Source organism: Hemiscyllium ocellatum, chromosome 1 (assembly GCF_020745735.1).
Source record: "Hemiscyllium ocellatum isolate sHemOce1 chromosome 1, sHemOce1.pat.X.cur, whole genome shotgun sequence".
Taxonomy (NCBI): Eukaryota; Metazoa; Chordata; class Chondrichthyes; order Orectolobiformes; family Hemiscylliidae; genus Hemiscyllium; species Hemiscyllium ocellatum.
Window position 1 is genome coordinate 78,158,571 of NC_083401.1, and position 21,469 is coordinate 78,180,039.

Sequence of the window (21,469 nt, forward strand, 5' to 3'; positions counted from 1 at the left end):
GATTTCTAATGCAGAGGAGGTTTTCTTACCCATTTTCAAAGTTTGAACATTACATATTTAAAATATGACTTAGAAGCTTCTCTCCACATTTAGCTCTCATGTGGATTGTTAAAAACTACTTATGATATTCTGGTTTGTTTTCTAGATACAAGAAGCTACTGTCACTTTTGAATTTTGCACTGCAGTCTATTGACAACTCCCATTCAATGGTTGGGAAAATGTCCCGGAGAGTCTTCCTCAGTGCTGCCCGCATGGTTGCAAGAGTTCCTCATGTTTTTGTGAAACTTATACACATGCTGAGTGTAACCAGCTCAACCCATTACATGCGTATGCGTCGGCGTTTGATTGCTATAGCAGAGGAAATGGACATTCTTGATGCCATTCAGTCAGCGATAGAGGATGAACAAACTGTGGATGAAAGACCTGATAATTTCATAGAGCTTTCAGTTCCGCAGAATTCACCATCTACTACAGAAAACAATTCCCCAGTGAACACTGTGAAGTTATCTGGAAGATCACAAAAAAGTACGTTAAGTCCTGATCATGATACTAAATCTTGTGTTGGAGCAGATGAGAAGGGAGAGACAGTGCAAGATATTTCCTCCACAAGACTTGCGACCACAGTACCCTGTGAACAACCAAAGACAGCCATTCAAGCACGTCCCAGGCCACTGAGTCAGTGTGTCAGTTCATGTTCATCAATGACATCATTAAATCATTCCCAGCTTTCCTTCCCATTTTTGCCTTCCCTGTCATCACCTTCATCCTCGCCCTCCTCCTCATCATCAAATCCTTTAGCTGGACAAACGGCTAATGATGGTTCCAAACTACGACCTCAGGGTTTTGTTCCTAGCAAATTTGCAATGGCTTCCCCAAAAGCACAACGAAAGTTTTCTCTTCAGATTCAAAACAACTGTTCTAAAGATGTCACTGGAGGTAAAGAGACTGAAAAGCTGTCTCCAGTTTTCACTCAGGCACGGCCTCCTGCATCCAGTCAGATCCACAGACCAAAACCATCGCGGCCATGCCTGAATGAAATTGGGAAGTTTACAGGTGACTTGAGCAGAAGCTGTATGATGCTTGAACTAAAAGATCTTGAGCTCAGTGACCATTGTGGTAGCAATCCAGTTATTCCAAGTGATGAAACTGTATTCACTCCTGTGGAGGATACTTGTCGCCTCGATACTTCAGCAGAACTGAATTCTAGTATGGAAGATCTGCTTGAAGCATCAATGCCTACATGTGATAGTACTGTTACATTTAAATCTGAAGTTGCTGTGCTCTCTCCGGAGAGGACAGAGACTGACTGTACCTACAATGATGATGTTAATCAGAATCAGAAGTGCAAAGAGAAAATGGAAGCAGAGGAGGAGGAAGCATTAGCTGTTGTCTTAGCTATGTCAGCATCCCAGGATGCACTACCTGCTATTCCTCAGCTGCAGGTTCAGAATGGAGAGGATGTCATTCTCATTCAGTTGGATGTAAGTGTTTTTCATTCCTCCAAAAATATCTTCCTACTTCCCATCCTTGTCTGAAGAAATACATATATTTCAGTCTACTCATGCATGGCAGTCTTTGCAAAGTGAAAAGATGGGTGGCATATGCTGTTGAAATCCATTTGGAAAGTTTCTATTATTTAACGTAATGAGAGGCTGCTTACGTGACCTTTTTAATGCTTCTACCCCCACCCCCAAGAGTATTTGAGAGAAACCTACTTGTACAGAATCATTGCTTACGGCACAGAAAGTGACCATTTTGCACACTTTGTCCATGTCAGCTCTCACCAAGTGCAACTTGCACAGGGCAGATATGTAGTGATTAGCTTTCGAGAGGTTCAGGGCTGTGTACTGAAATGATAAGTTCAAATTCCACTATGACAACAGATGGAAATTACATTTAATTCACAAAATCTGGAAATTTTGTTTAAGTTTACTTGCATGGTATATTTACTATTTCTATGATCTGTATATACCATTCTAAAGAACATTTGAGAAAAAAAATCAATATTTTGCCAAATTTCCACAAAGAAACTCAGCAATGAGCCCACATAAACTGCATCTTTTGAGATGCAAAAATAAAACTCCTCTGAAGTGGGATGCTATTCTGAGCTAATTGGGGAATATGGCCTGTTTGTTGTTTTCTTCCACAAATGCTTAAAAAATGTTAATGCTCATATAAGGGACAAATGATGTTTTACAAACGAGGTAAATAAGAACGTACAAAATAAAAATAGCACTGGAAAGCCTCAGCAGATCATCAGTGGAGGTCAAAGTTTGTGCTTTGAAGTTGTTGAAAGCATTGTTGAGCCCTGAAGATTGTAAAACAGAAAATGAGATGCTGCTCCCCCAGCTTGCACTGGGCACTGCTGGTGCTCTATGGCACAACTAAGACAGAAATATTAGCAAGCGAGCCCGATGCAGCAGGCAACTAGAAAGTTAGGATAATTCTTGTACACTTAATGGTGACCTTCCACAGAGTGATTGGACAATCAGTATTTAGTCTTCCCAATGTAGGAGAGATGTGCATGTAGTAGACTTGATTCAAAGAACCACAAGTAAATAGCTGCTTCACCTTGATGAATTTGGATCTCAGACAGTGAGGATGAAGGAGGTGCAGCGTTATATGCCTTTGGGGAATGAAGGGGAAAGTTGGAAATTCATTAATATAAATTAAATATTTAAGTATACAAGTGATTATAATGCATTGTTAAATATAGGTCTCCTGAATATACTGAATGAAAATGATTAGTCTGTTGCACACTGTTTTGCATTAAAGTTAGACCAAAAAACATGGGAGTAGAAGTAGGCTGTGCAGCGTGCTCCACCATTTTATCAGATCATGGCTGGTCTGATAATCCTCAACTCCACATTCTTGGCTTTTATCCCCAGAATGTTTGATTCCTTTAACGATTAAGAATATGCCTCTTAGTCTTGAATTTACTTATTCCAATCTCCACAACCCCGTGTGGGAAATAATTCCACAGATTCACTCCGAGAATAGGAATTCCTCCTTATCTCTGTCCTGAAGAGACCGAGATTATGCCCTCTGGACCTAGACTCTCCAACAAGGGAGAGCAAGTTTTCTGTGTCTCCCCTGTCAAGTCCCTGAAGAACTTTGCTTCAATAAAGTCACCTCTCATTCTTCTGAACTCCAATAAGTACAGGTGGAACTTAGTGAATCTTCCCTGGACTACTTTCACTGTTAGTACAGGTAGGCAACCCTTTATCCCAAATCTGAAGGTTTATGCGTGAAGTTTTTTTTCTCATTAACCCAACTCCATATCCATTCGATGCATGTCACTCAGATGTGATGTGAGGGGACTATACTCTTTAGTTGTATACACAAATCTAATTCTAATTTCTTTAGAGCATTTATCATTTATTCTCCTTGAAAGCATAGAAATATATGAAATTGAGGCCTGGACAGGGTGGGAATCTCAAATACCAGGGGGCATAGGTTTAAGGTGAGAGGAGGAAAGCTTTTTTTTAACACACGGTATTTGGAGTTTGGAATGCATTGCCAGGGAGGTGGTAGAAACAGCTACAATAGCAATATTTAAAATGCATTTAGACAGACATGACCAGTCAATTACTAGGGAAGAAAGGGATTCCGATCACGTGCAGTCAGAAGACATGAAAAATCTCACACCACTGTTAAAACCCACTGAACTGGTATTCCTCTCTCTCGTGCAATAACCTTTCCTCTTGCAATTTTGTTCTTTTGAGGGCAGGTGACTGAGGTGTCACTGGGGGAACACTTTGGGGCCAGTGACCATAATTCTATTCGTTTTAAAATCGTGATGGAAAAGGATAGACCAGATATAAAAGTTGAAGTTCTAAATTAGAGAAAAGCCAATTTTGAAGGTATTAGGCAAGAACTTTAAAAAGCTGATTGGAGGCAGATGTTCGCAGGTAAAGGGACGGCTGGAAAATGGGAAACCTTCAGAAATGAGATAACAAGAATCCAGAGAAAGTATATTCCTATCAGGGTGAAAGGGAAGGCTGGTAGGTATAGGGAATGCTGGATGACAAAAGAAATTGAGGGTCTGGTTAAGAAAAAGAAGGAAGCATATGTCAGGTACAGACAGGATAGATCAAGTGAATCCTTAGAGTATAAAGAAAGTAGGAGTATAGTTAAGAGGGAAATCTGGAGGGCAAAACGGGGACATGAGGTAGCTTTGGCAAATAGAATTAAGGAGAATCCAAAGAGATTTTACAAATATGTTAAGGACAAAAGGGTAACTAGGGAGAAAATAAAAAATCAGCAAGGTGGCCTCTTTGTGGAGCCACAGAAAATGGGGGAGTTACTAAATGAATATTTTGCATCAGTATTTACTGTGGAAAAGGATATGGAAGATATAGACAGTAGGGAAATAGATGGTGATATCTTGCAAAATGTCCAGATTACAGAGGAGGTAGTGCTGGATGTCTTGAAACGGTTAAAGGTGGCTAAATCCCCAGGACCTGATCAGGTGTACCCGAGAACTCTATGGGAAGCTAGAGAAGTGATTGCTGGGCCTCTTGCTGAGATATTTGTATCATCGATAGTCACAGGTGAGGTGTGGGAAGACTGGAGGTTGGCAAACGTGGTGCCACTGTTTAAGAAGGGTGGCTTGGACAAGCCAGGGATCTATAGACCAGTGAGCTTCACGTCAGTGGTGGGCAAGTTGTTGGAGGGAATCCTGAGGGACAGGACGTACATGTACTTGGAAAGGCAAGGACTGATTTGGGATAGTCAACATGGCTTTGTGCGTGGGAAATCATGTCTCACAAACTTGTTTGGTCTTTTGAAGAAGTAACAAAGAAGATTGGTGAGAACAGAGCAGTAGATGTGATCTATATGGACTTCAGTAAGGTGTTCGACAAGGTTCCCCATGGGAGACTGATTAGCAGGGTTAGATCCCGTGGAATACAGGGAGAACTAAAAATTTGGATACAGAACTGGCTCAAAGGTAGAAGACAGAGGGTGGTGGTGGAGGGTTGTTTTTCAAACTGGAGGCCTGTGACCAGTGGAGTGCCACAGCATTGGTGCTAGGCCCTCTACGTTTTGTCTTTAAATAAATGATTTGGATGTGAGCATAAGAGATAGTTAGTAAGTTAGTTTGCAGATGACACCAAAATTGGAGGTGTAGTGGACAGCAAAGAAGGTTACCTCCAATTACCACAGGATCTTGACCAGATGGGCCAATGGGCTGAGAAGTGGCAGATGGAGTTTAATTTAGATAAATGCGAGGTCCTGCATTTTGGGAAAGCAAATCTTAGCATGATGTACACACTTAATGGTAAGGTCCTAGGGAGTGTTGCTGAACAAAGAGACCTTGGAGTGCAGATTCATAGCTCCTTGAAAGTGGAGTCGCTGGTAGATAGGATAGTGAAGAAGGTGTTCAGTATGCTTTCCTTTTTTGGTCAGAGTATTGAGTATAGGAATTTGGGAGGTCATGTTGCGGCTGTACAGGACATTGGTTAGGCCACTCTTGGAATATTGCCTGCAATTCTGGTCTCGTTCCTATCGGAAAAATGTTGTGAAACTTGAAAGGGTTCAGAAAAGATTTACAAAGATGTTGCCAGGTTTGGAGGATCCGAGCTACAGGGGGAGGCTGAACAGGCTGGGACTGTTTTCTCTTGAGCGTCGAAGGCTGAGGGTGACCTTATAGAGGTTTACAAAATTCTGAGGGGCATGGATAGGATAAATAGGCAAAGCCTTTTCCCTGGGGTCGGGGAGTCCAGAACTAGAGGGCATAAGTTTAGGGTGAGAGGGGAAAGATATAAAAGAGACCTAAGAGGCAACTTGTTCACGCAGAGGATGGTACGTGTATGGAATGAGCTGCCAGAGGATGTGGTGGAGGCTGGTACAATTGCAACATTTTAAGAGGTATTTGGATGGGTATATGATTAGGAAGTTTGGAGTGATATGGGCCGGGTGATGGCAGGTGAGACTAGGTTGGGTTGGGATATCTGGTCGGCGTGGACGAGTTGGACCGAAGGATCTGTTTCCGTGCTATACATCTCTATGACTTCTCTTGGGTTTTCCAACTGTCCTCGAGTCCCATCGTTCATGGCTACAGAAGTAGCTGTTGTAGGCTCATGATCCATAATTTTCTCTCTAAATACTTCTGCCTGTCTTCAAAAACATTCACTTAAATGTTTTTGAAGATTCTTGAATACAAAGTAAAACCTATTACAGGTTAGTATTGGAGCACTTGGACTTTTTCCTTGTGCTCATACAACCATGTACCACTCTCAATATTTTTATTTTGCCTCAGTAAAGCTTTTGAAATTTATTTTTGTTCTTCAAAATAATTTTGAAGAAAAACTAGATGGAACGTAGTAAAAAAAATGAAGCTAATAATACAACCCTACTTGATTCATGGTGGGAAACTGGATGCAACATGTTTGATGCACATAGTCCAGCTGCGAGTAGAAATATCATGCCCAAGCCAAAATGTTGAGATTTGCATGTAAACAACTGAAAGAGAGTATTAACATATGCAAAAAATGATTCATTATTTGAATTTAATTTGTTGTATGTTTATTCATTTAAACTAAACTATTACTTTTGGGCATTTAAAGTATCACTGTTGTAGTAAGGCGAAACTGGCTTTTTCATAACTTAATGCTTCCTTGCCTTTTTTTAAAAGAAACCAGTGGCTAAATAATGCAAACAAAATGAAATATATACTTGCCTCTAAACTGTTAACTCTATCTTGTGTTATATATTCAACATTGAAAATACTTATCTACTGTAGTAAGAAGTAGTGTTATACATATTTTTTATCTGATCTACATACTCTGTGAAATAGATCTCTTTTTGGAATACTCTATGGTGCAGTAGTTGTTACCTTTGGGCCAGAAGATCCACGTTCGAGTTGCACCTGCTCCAGTGGTGTGTTCGAACAACATGTTTGAACAATTGATTGAAAATATATAAACTAAATCTGTATGTAGATTTCTGGCAAATCTTAAACTGTCATGTTACTTGACTTTACCATTGAATTGTTCTGTTATCAAAAATGTGACTAAAAATTGTTCAAAACTTCTTTTCTAATGGAAAATGTTGAATAATGCTTCCTTCCATGATCAAAATGATTGTAGACATTACAAAAGTTTCTGAAATGTGTAAAATTTGATTTGGAAATGGCATAAACTATATACTAAAGTGGCATATATTTATAATGGTTTCACTTGCAGACACCGGAAACTCTACCTGGACATACCAAAGCAAAGCTTGCTTACAGAGAGAGTGGAGAATGGTTCAAAGGTCAACAAATAGGCCTTGGGGCGTTTTCTTCATGTTATCAGGCACAAGATGTGGGAACAGGAACATTAATGGCCGTGAAACAGGTAACTTCCAGATGTTTTGGCTGTGCCTACACTTTTCTGGAAGGAGAACTTTACCTTAATACAAGCTATGTTCAAAATGAGGTAGTCAAAAGTGAGGACTGTAGATGCAGGAAACCAGAGTTTAAATCAAAGTGGTGCTGGAAAAGCACAGCAGATCAGGCAGCATCTGAAGAGCAGGAAAATCAATGTTTCAGGCAAAAGCCCTTCAGCAGTCCTGATAAAGGCTTTTGCCAGAAACATTGATTTTCCTGCTCCTCAGATACTGCCTGACCTGCTGTGCTTTTCTAGCACCACTCAGATCTAAACTATGTTCAAAATGAGCTCATTTTTAACTATTTGAAACATTTTATTCTTACCATTTGCAATGTTAGGAACTTCAGTAATTTTCATATTTTTAATAGCATTTTAATTTCCATTTAATCAACTTGAATCACAATTCTCCATGTATCTCAATATATTCTAATGCGAATCTTTTTGTGAAATGATAGATTTGCTGTGGCATTTACTTGTTATTAGGAAAACATGGTATTTTATAAGAAAAGTATATACGACAGGGCTTTTTTTTTAAACACACTCATCACTTCTCCTGAGCTTAGAAACAAATTTCAAGTTGTTCCATTAGTGAACACGAAGCTGTCACTTCCCAAATGTTGCTGACACCTTTTGGAGATTCTGCTTCATTACCTCCAATCTTGTAATTCCTCAATCCAAATATCTATCTACTGCTTCCTGTTCAAGATCCAGTCACATGGTTGGTCTAACAGATCTAGCATTTCAGCCTAATGAAGCTGATTTTGTCCAACATTGACATTTTTTTTTCCCTCTTCCTGCCTGCATTTCAGAGTCTCAGTCCACAACTTTTAAACATTTACTGGGCCTAATCATTGTCTTTCATATATGGATGGCCAGCCCGTCCATCCAACACTCGGCAGACATGATGGCCCTCTACTTTTACCTTGAACAGAGGTCCAATCAGTCACTATCCACTAGCTACCTCTTCAAGGCAGGCTGAACTGAAATTTAATAGAAGTTTTCGATATCAAGGTCAGTACTTAAGTAGAAACTGTTTCCGCTCAAATTGATTGAGAACTTGCGGGGGAAAAAAAACTTTTTTTTTCTCTCGGTGAGTAGTTAGGGTATGGATTGCACTGTATGGAAATGTGATGGAAGCAGGTTCGGTTAAAGCATTGCCGAACTTTTGCCTTTTCACTATAACCTTGCCATTTAACACATTATCTTGGAAACAGACATCCAGTTAGGAAAATTAGCCTCCCAAACCATAACAATTCAGAGATTCTGACTGTTCTGTGATTCTGCAAACATGTCCTCAAACTAAGGATCTCTTTGACCCCATCACTTTCTCCAAATCAATGCTACCATTAGGGCTGCTGTTGACCTTGGCCTTAGTGATTTCTGCCTTTTTGTGGCATAGGTAGAACATTTTTTTCTTCCCATCCTACTCTGGTCCTTTTTCTTGGTTCTGTTTCTGGTACACTGATGACTATATAAGTGCTGTTACTACCTCCTCACCCCACACTAGAAAGTGTAGTTGTTCTGATTCCAATTTCTTCCCCACCTCTCTGACTGTTCCCTTCTCCTCCTCCACTTCTCTATCTCAGTAGTTTCCCATTTCTGTAGGTAAGCTGTCATTCGGCATCCATGATGACATCAGAGATTCCCACAGCTAACTGATGTGCAGTTGCAATTCCTTTCACCCTGTTCCATTCTCCCAGTTTCTGTTTCTGTCACATCTGACTACGCCATCTTTCGCACCAGTGCTTCTGAAATGTTCTCCTTCCATTTAATCTGGGATTTGCTTCTGCCATGTTTGACAGGGCCCTTCATCTTCCTTCATTTCCACCACCTCCAGCATGATGCCACCAGCAAACACATCTTTCACACTCTCCCTCCAGACTCCTCATACCTTCAGGAAATGTTCTGGAAATACTGTACTTGGTACCATCCTTACTTGTTCTGGTCTTCCTATGATACCTTAGTGAGAGTGCAGAAACTGCAAGACCTGTTCTGTTAATCTTATATTTTCCCATGTCTCTAAACATTACTTCCAGGTAAATCTACAATTTACTGTACTGTCAATTAGTATGAAACTTGTGATGCAGTATTTGCATCTGTACTTGGCGAGACAGAATATTGTTCTGCAAAACAGTCCCACAATCAGTCTGCAAGCATGACTTTGTCCAGTTGCCTATCTTCTTAATTTTCCACTTTACTCCCCATTTTATTTGCTGTTCTCTGCCTCCTATGTTGTTTCAGGAAAGCTCGCTGCCAGCTCAAGTAGCAGCAGTTTTTTATTCCCCTTAATACTTTCAAATTTTCTGTATGTGAAATTTCACATAATCACTGTCCTCATTTGTTCAGAGAGCAGCAACTGGTCATGATTCTCCTTTTCCCTTTTTGCAGCTCCATGAGAAATCTTTGTTCTCCCACTACCAAAATTTTTTATTTGCCTTGTATTAATGTTTCTTTTGTCCCTTTTTTTAATGTCTCCTTCCTTTCTTTATCACAAAAGTTTCACTTTGTTTCCTACCTGTGTACACCCATCAAACATGTTACACAAACTTATTTCAATTCTGATCAAAGAGCATCTACTTAATATTTTAACTGTTTATCCCTTTTTTGATGCTGACTGACCTGCTTAGTGTTTCTAACAGTTTGATTAATCTTGGCATTTCCAGTATTTTGCTTTCTTATTCAGTTTTGTTCTACTTGTGACTTACCAAGCTACTATTTTGAAGATTGCCTCAATGTCCTTTATATTCATTTTGGAACAATATTCATATCTATTATGTAGAATTGTTTTGCTGGATCTTTGAGTACATGACCATAACTCTTTTATTTGTTTTGAACAGACTGAAATATCTTGATACTCTTCAGCCACCACCAATTTGTGTAGTTTTTGGATTCTATATGTAGAGGTTTTGTGAGTGAGTGAATAGTGACAGTTTGCTCATTAGCCAAAACTTTTCCTTTTGCTCTTGAAGCAATTTCAGTATCTACACTTAAGTTCCCTTCTCTCTAAACCTCTGTTTCTCTTTGACATTGCATTCATTGAAGCAACTCCCTTTAGTGCTCATTGGCGCTGATATTTGTGGTTGTACGACCAACCTCTCCAAATAAAGAATGCATTTCATAATAGGTCTTCCTTAATACAATGTAGAGGAAATATCTGATGAGATTTTTAAGACTTCCTTTAGATTTTGCTTGTTCCATTGGGTGCTAATACAGTAACTCGGATGTTGAGAATATGGTGCTAGAAGAGCAAAGCAGGTCAGGCAGCATGCGAGGAGCAGGAGAATCGACATTTCTGGCAAAAGCCTACTTCATCAGGAAAAGGCTTTTGCCTGAAATGTCAATTCTTCTGCTCCTCAGATGCTACCTGACCTGCTGTGTCTTTTCAGCACCACATCCTCTCGACTCTGATCTCTTGCATCTGCAGTCCTCACTTTTTCTCCCAGTAACTCAGATGTGTCTGGTTGATAAGTGTGTGCTTACGTTCATATATTGCTTTTTATGTCAGCCATTGAAGCATTTTAAGTTGTCGTCATTGTTGTAATGTAGGACTAAACAATTTAATTTTGTCAATTCAGGATTGGAAATTTATTTTTCTAACTTTGCAAACAGGTGACCTACGTCAGGAACACATCTACTGAGCAAGAAGAAGTGGTACAAACCTTACGCGAGGAAATCCGGATGATGAGCCGCCTTAACCATCCAAATATAATTCGGATGTTAGGTGCCACCTGTGAGAAGAGTAACTACAATCTATTTGTTGAGTGGATGGCGGGTAAGAACAACTGTTGTGTTTTAAAGTCTTCATATTATCTGTAGTTTTATTTTCCTAGCTGGCAAGATTCTAACTGCTACCTTTGGAACATTGTTATTATGTTTCCATTTGGAAAGAATCAAAGCATAAACAGTTTTCCATGTCTGAATTGTTTGCAATTGTTTGTAATGTTGAATTTGTATTTTTTTTTAGATCATCGAATTGTTCCATAAATCCAGAATGCATTTTAAAACGGATCATGGTGTGCTGATCTGTTATTGGATTCCTGTTTAAGTTTTCAAAGGCAACTAAAATAGGTTTAAAGGCATAAGGCTTTAAAAAAAAATCTGACCTGGGGTTGTCATTTTGTTGCTCACCTAATGACTCCTGCTGGAGTAATGTACTTGACAAACCACCAACAATGACATGCAAACTTTTTGTATGTAGTGTCTGAAAAGCTGTTGGAAACGCATTCAATTTACAAAATAGGTTAATATTTGGAAAATGTAATATTGTGCTAAGGGCACTGTAGGGGAGGTGGACTGATTGGATGACTTTCAAAGAGGTGGACTGAATGGCCTCCCATCATTCTCTATTTCTATAATCTTGAGTCCATTGTTTTACTATGGTTCATAAATAAGTTACAAATATTTTTATATAACTTGGAAGGAATGTCTAGGTCTTTTAATGGCAGGAAATTCTGTAACTCCTGGTGGAATTTTCTGGATATTTTCACCTAGCTAGACTTAATGAAATACTTCAGTTTTGCGATTAAACAAACGGAGATATGTTTCAGAATCTTATGTAACATTTTATTTTTAGGTGGATCTGTTTCCCATTTGTTGAACAAGTATGGCGCTTTCAAAGAACAAGTTATTATTAATTACAATGAGCAGCTGCTGCGTGGCCTAGCTTATCTCCATGAGAACCAAATTATCCACCGGGATATCAAAGGTAATAATGCCTTGGCCATAGCTAAATACAATAGGCTAAAATACAAATAGATGACTTGAGTGAAGGTCCTGCTGTGAGCAACCATGCTTTGTGGTACTGTCACAGTAGAGTAGGGCCATGATCTTTTTATTAACCTTTTGAAAAAGAAGCCTTTAACAGAGTACAAAACAATATCCAACAATATGCTTGCACTTTAAGAATACATGTCTCCTTGCAGTTGCCAAAGAATTGGGTCTGTTTGGAATGTGTATGTTGCATTCAAAGAAAATGTTTGGCATTGTAACTAGGGAAACCTATTTGCTCCCTTTCCTGCTTACTATACTAACTTTCAGTATTTGGTTTTCTAGGTGCCAATTTGCTAATAGACAGTACAGGACAACGACTGAGAATAGCAGATTTTGGAGCTGCAGCCAGGTTGGCATCTAAAGGGACGGGGGCAGGTGAATTTCAAGGGCAGCTGTTGGGCACTATTGCATTCATGGCACCTGAAGTAAGTTTACGTGTTGTAAACTTTTAATTGTACTTTATATTCATTGTAGTACTTTTTGCTGTTTATCCCCAGTCATTCACATTAGTAATCTATCGAAACTGTATATTAGAATTTGACCTTGCATGCAGGAACGGTTTAAATATAACAGTAACCTGTATCGATTTGGACAAACCGCAAGGCTTGCATCCAGCAACTTTTCTTGCACAAGTGGTAAATGCTTACTCCCAAAATCATCCATTTTTACAGATTCCAAGATGACATTGCAGGAACCGTTGCATATTTGAAGTTTTGGAAAACTGTGGAATGTGCCCTTATTTGGAGGTCAAATTGTTTTCGATTTAGCAGATGGACATATCCTCCATATTTCATATATCTTTCTTTTCACCCTTGATCTATCCTGAATGTGCTTCTGTCATCTACCACTTGCTCCCTGGGCAGATTATAATTTCTGAAAGTGCCTGCAAATAATTTCTAATAGTTTGCAAAACCACCAAATACAAAAATAATTGAATTGGAATGGGAATTCCAGGTGTAAACATGTTCTGCAGTATCCTAAACCATACATTGTAAGTGGTAGAATTTGTTTCAAGCATATAATTTGAGTTGAAGATTAGCAACTCATTCTTCCTTCATCAAGAATGCAATGTTATGAATTCTTTGTGATACAAGTTTTTCATGCTCAGCTTTCCTAATCCTTTTCTTTAGATGCTTATGGAAGTCAGCCCTGGTACAGCTAATCACACTGATTCTAATTATTTTTTTCCAGGTGCTACGAGGCCAACAATATGGCAGAAGCTGTGATGTGTGGAGTGTTGGTTGCGTTATTATAGAGATGGCCTGTGCCAAACCTCCTTGGAATGCAGAGAAGCATTCTAATCATCTTGCCCTAATATTTAAGGTTGGTAAATTTATGGAAAGTTTTCTAGGCATTTGGCATGGTGGTACAGTGGTTATCATTGCTGCCTACAGCACCAGGGATCTAGGTTTGATTCCAGCTTCTGGGGACTGTGTGGAGTTGCATGTTCTCTGGTTTCCTCCCACAGTCCAAAGATGTATAGGTTAGGTTGATTGGCCAGGCAAAATTAGCCCATAGTGTCCAGGGATGTGATGACTAGATGGGTTAACCATTGCAAATGTGGGGTTACGGCTTTAGGGTGGGATACTCTTCAAAGGGTTGGTGCAGACTTGTTGGGCCGAACACCCTCTGTCTGCACTGTAGGGATTTTATGAAATAATGAAAGATTTTATGCATTAGAGACTGCACGCATGTTGCAATACTATGTTTTAAGTATGAAAATTGTTAATACATCAAGCTATTGTTACATACCCACAATATATGCTTCTCTCTGTTTTACACAGTGTAAATTGTCATTGTTGACAAGCTTTAAAAAATGCTGAAATTGAGAATTATGCTTGTCAAGATTCTTAAATTTGTATACAATTGTACAAATTCCTGCACTTGCTGGCAATTATAGTTCAGTACTGATTTTGGTACATTAATACATTTGCAAAAGATGTTAAGGAAACTGACGATCCGTCAATTTCAAATTATTTTGAGTAATGCTACTGGCAACAATTTCTAAATATTGTATCTGTCCTCAAAATTCAATAGATTGCCAGTGCAACAAGTGCCCCGACAATTCCAAACCATTTAACCCCTGCATTGCGTGACGTGGCTCTCCGCTGCCTGGAACTTCAGCCCCAAGATAGACCCCCATCAAGAGAGCTTCTGAAACATCCAGTCTTCCGAACGTGGTAATGGATACTATTACAATAAAAGCTGTGCAAGACAAAACTACTGAAACAAAGAAAATGCCCAGGTGTTGTCCTGCAGTGCACTGTAGAGCTGTATAAATGGGAGAACTGGCCTAGGGTTTGAAATAAAAACAGCAAAGGCCAAAAGGAGCCTGTGTCTCAGTAAACGATCATCAACATGTAGGCAAAATAGTACGAAAATGTCTTGTTCTTGCATGTAAAGGTTGTGCCTTCTTGATTTGTCACTAGTGCCCTGAAATACACTTGGATCTTCCAGTTACAAGGTGTGGGGCAGTTTGAAAAGACGTTCTTCTGTCAGCACACTTTTTCAGCAAATACTAGTGGCAGAGGGGCTCCTTTTGAGTTTTTGCAGTTTTTAAACTGCCACTGGTCCCAGTCTAACGTAAAGTGTAAGAATATATTGAACACACCAGATTCTTCCCTCTCCTCTTCGCCCCCCGCCTTCTCATATTTCATATTTAAGAAATGATTCTGAAAAAGTGTTCTCTGGATTTAATACTGAGATGTTTTGGGGGTTCATATTCCACTTTGAACACAGTTGGAAAAATGTGTGAAAATTGCGCTAGTTTTCCAAAGTTTCCACTCGGTTTATTTGCATAACCAGCACAATTGGGCCAAGTTCTTCAGAAAAAATGCATTTTAAAAAAAATACTTGTGATATTCTGATGGAGTTTTATTAATACAGCTGAAAATGGGTTTATCAAAAAAATTCACAATCTTTTGAGTAAATTGATTTTCAATCACTGAAAATGACTTTTAACAACTATACAAAACCAGTTTACATTTGGTGTACTTAGGTGAGCTTTTTAGTAAATTAAATATTTCTAAGGTTTAAAACTTTATGAAGATACCCATTAGTGCCCTTGCACCAAAAGAGAGCTTCATTTTAAGGGCAAAAGTGAGCATAAAATGCAGAAACTTGCTGCAGTAATTAATTGAGCCAACATGGATGGTTAATTTTGCAGACTAGGCTGACTTCCAGCATTGTTTTATAAATTACCTCAAAAGGTTACGGAAACTCTATTTTCATTTAAGATTCCTTGATCTTTTGTGCTGGTTTAGTTGACTTTTTTTTTCTTGACTAATTGCACTGGGAAAACCAATGACGCGGAAGCTGTACTCTTTAACATGTTCAATGGTCCACTTAAGTACTTGATTATAAGGTTTTTACTGTGGAAAACAGTGAAGTTAGAACATCATCCAAGTTGATTGGACAACTTACTACAAAGATGCCTGCTGTATTTTTGTCCACTTTCAATGAACGGGTCATTTTACTAGCTATTGTAATTGAAAGGAATTTTGTGTATCCATTTAATGGCTTAAATTGTTTTAATATTCAGGGAAGGGTAAATTGCGAAACCTATTTTCAAAATGTATTTGTAAAACTTTTGCTGTAATTCAGTTGTTCTGAGTTACAAAGTTAATGAATACTTTTTTACAGTTTGAAGATATGTACTATTTCTTATAAAATGCTGAACAGATTACCTTTACATTTCCAGTATGACACCATTACTGTGCCTGTTACAAGACTTGTAGGGTAGTGCCTGCTGTTTAAATCTGTCCCTCAGTTCTGGTTTACTAATGTTGAGCAGAAAGCACCTGCTGTGGTTTCATTTGTGCTACTGTCTTTTGAAGCCTTCTATTCGATTTTAAAACAAACATTTTTATTCAGTTGAATTTTACTTTTGTTTGCTGCTGTAAAATTCTGGAATCTTTGTGAGAAAGTCTTATTGTCTTTACCTTTTAACAAAACAAATAGAACAGCAAAAATGTTATATTCAAAGCTTCGTTTGCAGTTTTCCTTCAGCAAAAGGTTTAACTCACTTACCATATTTCTTAGAACACATTATTTCATTTATTGAATAGTAACCTACAGTCACCAATTTGGATAGATGTGACTTAATAAATATTCTGAGAAACATTTACTTGAAATACAAGCATGTTTCAAAATTACATGCAAGACTGATCGATTTATTAGTGTTCACATCACCTCTGCCTCTTTAAATTGAGAGGGGAATTTAAGTTTAAATTAGACATTACTTTTCCTGAAATGTGAACTTTAGATTAAACTCTCTTCCTGATTTATGGTATTAGAATGTAATATTTTCATGTTGAAAAGTTTTTGTTTTTGAAAGGACATGCATGTTGCTATATGTGATATACGACATTGGATTGAAGCAAATGAGCAAAAAAAATTTGCACCAACTGATATATATTTTTTAAGTGACCAGACAAATTGACTGACCTATTCATATGCCAAGTCTAGATTTCAGATTCATACTTATTAATACTGAAGGAAAACAATATTTGCTTTGACTTTATTTGGTTAAATCTTAGTACTTTGTGTTTTGTGAATTGGTTAACTGTAAAAGCTTACATCCTTTTAGACATTTTAGTTTGGGAATTTTAACTCTTCCAGCAATAAATCTGCTTGTCTTTACAGGTTTTTAATATTTGTTATTTCCACTCTTAACTGTGGCAAGTCTAGTAAATTAAAATGTCAAATTAATATACATGAAAATGGGGTATCTGTCCCCATGTTCAGATTTTGAAAAACTGTTATAATGTGAACCCTCAAATTAGGTGTTAATTTTTTTAAAGAATGTTTTAATATTGTATCACATTCCTCTTTGGTTAAAAGGTGCTGTTATTGCTTGAAGAGTTAAAGATGTACAGAATTGTTTGTAGCGTACTTCATAGCAGTGACTCCTTAATTTATTGACAACCTGGAATCATATTTTGTGGTCCTTTTCATGTCAATAAGTTTTTTTTTGAACAAGTGTTTTTCCTTGAGCTTTAAATGATGCACTCTTGCCATTTATACTGGAAATGTTTTTGTCAAATTTTCACTTTCTGACAAAAGCATTAAACTGATGAACCTTGGCTAATCAGTATTACTTTGTAGATCTCAGCATCTGCTTGTTTAATAAGCTGATGCTTTTTATTATCAAGTTGCATTTTAATTGGGATTGTTTGCATTGCCCTCAGCTTGCTGATAATTGTGATGTATTTTGTGTAATTTTTTATTTTATGCATATGTGATGTAATATTCTTTTGGATCAGAGCTGGACTGAAAATGTAATGTAATTATTTGTGCTGTTCTTATTATGTTATTTGGTACTTCTTAAAGTGTAAATAACGTCTACTGCTGTTTTATTCCAGTTTCTACTACCTCAGGTGTCCTATAGTTTTCTTCTACCAAAGTACACTTTCACAATGAAACTATATTTGCTATGTGACTGTAATTTCTAAAACTTCCAGGGCTTAAGGGCTAACTTCTATTAGCACCTTACTGTGCAAGCAATTTTTTTTTTTAAGAAAAAGAAAATCTCTGGGGTTAAAAGATTGGTTAATTGTATCCTTTGTAATTTTAAATATATCAAATATTTTAATTATTGAAATTTTTACCCCATTTTGAAACATTTTATAGGATAATTTGGACCTATTTCGGTGTTTTTGTCTTTCTAGTAAATAAAAGGTTTTTTGGAACAATTTATGATTGTCGTTTTTCCTTTCACACAATGATCTTGTATGTTCAGTATATGAAAACTAACATTCCGAATAAATGGCTTAAACAATGAAACTTATACATTGTTATATTAGCCCTAATAGTTGATTGTTATATAAATTAAATTGATTTTGGTGCTTGAAAGTTTGATGTCATTAACTGCAGATATGGGGACATTCTTAAGCTGTATTAGTTCCAAAAATGCATTAAAACAGATCATCTGAAGGTAATTACTTCTCAGAAGTTATAGAACATAGAACATAGAAAGATACAGCGCAGTACAGGCCCTTCGGCCCTCGATGTTGCGCCGACCGAATCCTACCTAATCTACACTAGCCCAATAACTTCCAAATGCCTATCCAATGCCCGCTTAAATGACCATAAAGAAGGAGAGTTCACCACTGCTACTGGCAGGGCATTCCATGAACTCACAACCCGCTGTGTAAAGAATCTACCCCTAACATCTGTCCTATACCTACCACCCCTTAATTTAAAGCTGTGTCCCCTAGTAACACCTGACTCCATTAGCGGTAAAAGGTTCTCAGTGTCGACCCTATCTAAACCCCTAATCATCTTATACACCTCTATCAAATCTCCCCTAAACCTTCTCTTCTCCAATGAGAACAGCCCCAAGTGCCTCAGCCTTTCCTCATAAGATTTTCCTACCATTCCAGGCAACATCCTGGTAAACCTCCTCTGCACTCGTTCCAATGCCTCCACATCCTTCCTATAGTATGGCGACCAAAACTGCACACAATACTCCAGATGAGGCTGCACCAGAGTCTTATACAGTTGCAACATGACCTCAGGACTCCGGAACTCAATTCCTCTACCAATAAAGCCCAGTACACCATATGCCTTCCTCACAGCACTATTTACCTGGGTGGCAACTTTCAGAGATCTGTGTACGTGGACACCAAGATCCCTCTGCTCATCCACACTACCAAGTAGCCTACCATTAGCCCAGTAATCCATCTTCTTGTTACTCCTACCAAAGTGAATGACTTCACACTTAGCTACATTGAATTCCATTTGCCACATTTCTGCCCAGCTCTGCAACTTATCTATATCCCGCTGTAACCTACCACTTCCTTCCTCACTATCCACAACTCCACCGACTTTTGTGTCATCCGCAAACTGGCTTACCCAGCTTTCAAGCCCTTCCTCTAGATCATTTATAAAGATAACAAAAAGCAATGGTCCCAAAACAGATCCTTGTGGTACACCGCTAGTAACTGCACTCCAAGATGAACATAGTCCATCAACTACTACCCTCTGTCTCCTTCCAGCCAGCCAATTCCTAATCCAAACCTCTAATGTATCCTCAATGCCATACCTCCGTAGTTTTAGCATTAGCCTACCATGGGGAACCTTATCGAACGCCTTACTAAAATCCATATACACAACATCTACTGCTTTACCCTCGTCCACTTCCTTAGTCACCTTCTCAAAGAACTCAATAAGGTTTGTGAGGCACGACCTGCCCTTCACAAAACCATGCTGGCTATCCTTGATCACGTTATTCCTATCCAGATGTTCATAAATCTTATCCCTTACCATTCTCTCTAAGACTTTGCCCACCACTGAAGTCAGACTCACTGGCCTATAGTTACTAGGGCTATCCCTACTCCCTTTCTTGAACAAGGGGACCACATTCGCTATCCTCCAGTCCTCTGGTACTATTCCCGTTGACAATGATGACATAAAAATCCAGGCCAATGGCTCTGCTATCTCCTCCCTAGCTTCCCATAGGATCCTAGGGTAAATGCCATCAGGCCCAGGAGACTTATCTATTTTCATCCTCTCCAATATTCCCAGAACCTCTTCCCTGCATATTTCCAGGCCATCCATTCTAATCATTTGTGACTCCATATTCACATCAGCAACAGTGTCCTGTTCCTGAGTGAATACTGATGAAAAGTATTGATTTAGTGTCTCTCCAATCTCCTCCGCCTCCACACACAACTTCCCACTACTATCCTTGACTGGACCGATACCTACCCTAGTCATCCTTTTATTCCTGACATACCTATAGAAAGCCTTTGGGTTTTCCCTAATCCTACCAGCTAAAGACTTTTCATGTCCCCTTCTCGCTTCTCTTAGCTCTCTCTTTAGATCCTTCCTGGCTACCTTATAACTCTCTATCGCCCCAACTGAACCTTCACGCCTCATCTTTACATATGCCGCCTTCTTCCCTTTCACAAGGGATTCCAATTCCTTACTAAACCATGGCTGCCTCACAAGGCCCTTTACACCATGCCTGACTGGTACATACTTATCGAGGACACGTAGTAGCTGCTCCTTGAACAATCCCCACATCTTATTAGTGTTCTTCTCTCGAAGCCTGTTTTTCCAATCCACACATCCTAAGTCATGCCTCACTGCATCATAATTTCCCTGCCCCCAGCTATAACTCTTGCCCTGCGGCGCACACTTATCCCTCTCCATCACTAAAGTAAAAGTCACCGAGTTGTGGTCACTGTCCCCGAAGTGCTCACCTACCTCCAAGTCTAACACCTGGCCTGGTTCATTACCTAGAACCAAATCCAGTATAGCCTCACCTCTTGTTGGCCTGTCTACATATTGAGTCAGGAAACCCTCCTGCACACATTGGACTAACACCGACCCATCTATTGAACTCGAGCTATAGCTCTCCCAGTCAATATCTGGGAAGTTAAAGTCCCCCATAACAACCACCCTGCTACCTTCACTCTTTTCCTGAATCATCCTCGCAATATTATCCTCTACTTCTCTAGGACTATTAGGAGGCCTGTAGAAAACACCTAACAGGGTGACCTCACCTTTCCTATTTCTAACCTCAGCCCAAACTACCTCAGATGGCAAGTCCTCTTCCATCGTCCATTCCACTGCTGTAATACTATCTTTGACAAGTAATGCCACACCTCCCCCTTTTATACCCCCATGTCTGATCCTACTAAAACACTTAAACCCTGGAACCTGCAACAGCCATTCTTGTCCCTGTTCTACCCACGTCTCTGTAATGGCCACAACATCGAAGTCCCAGGTACCAACCCACGCTGCAAGTTCACCTACCTTATTTCTTATACTTCTGGCATTGAAGTATACACACTTCAATCCACCCTTGTTATACTTCGCTCAATGTCGTTTTTTAAAAACTAATCACACTGACTCTTAGCAGATACACTGAAGTGAATCAGAGTTGAAATCTGAGCAAAGTGTTTTTTCTGAAAATAAGCACATCAATAAATCTAATCCTAAATCATCTTGATATCACTAATTGTACTAGCTATTGTTTTATACAGTATGCCTCTTTCTTGGATGTTACTATAGGTTGTCATCCATGAATAATGTTGTACATATAATTGTTTTTCAGAGTTGTACAGCATGAAAACAGACCCTTTGAACCAACGAGTCTATACTGACAGTCATTCCTAACTAAACTAGCCCCACTTGCCCATGTTTGGCCCACCTCCCTCCCAATGTTTCCTATTCATGTACTAATCCAAATGTCTTTTAAATGTTGTAACTGTACCTGCATCCACTGCTTCCACTGGAGGTTTATTCCACACATGATCCACTCTGTGTATATTTTTTTTTAAAAGTCTCTCGTCTTTTTAAACATCTTTCCTCTCTCA

At 38.8% G+C, this 21,469-nt stretch overlaps 1 protein-coding gene across 2 annotated transcripts in view; it reads left to right on the plus strand.

Annotated features, from left to right (window-relative positions):
- Positions 1 to 17,775, plus strand: part of map3k1 (mitogen-activated protein kinase kinase kinase 1, E3 ubiquitin protein ligase) — a 126,367-nt gene extending 108,592 nt beyond the window's left edge. For both annotated transcript variants that reach the window (XM_060823370.1, XM_060823395.1), the window contains exons 14-20: positions 146 to 1,481; positions 7,188 to 7,340; positions 10,983 to 11,145; positions 11,947 to 12,078; positions 12,426 to 12,568; positions 13,335 to 13,466; positions 14,181 to 17,775. In XM_060823370.1, the coding sequence (XP_060679353.1) occupies positions 146 to 1,481; positions 7,188 to 7,340; positions 10,983 to 11,145; positions 11,947 to 12,078; positions 12,426 to 12,568; positions 13,335 to 13,466; positions 14,181 to 14,327 (2,206 nt within the window). In that variant the 3' untranslated portion in view covers positions 14,328 to 17,775. The remainder of the gene's footprint in view (positions 1 to 145; positions 1,482 to 7,187; positions 7,341 to 10,982; positions 11,146 to 11,946; positions 12,079 to 12,425; positions 12,569 to 13,334; positions 13,467 to 14,180) is intronic.
- The last annotated feature ends 3,694 nt before the right edge of the window (positions 17,776 to 21,469 follow it).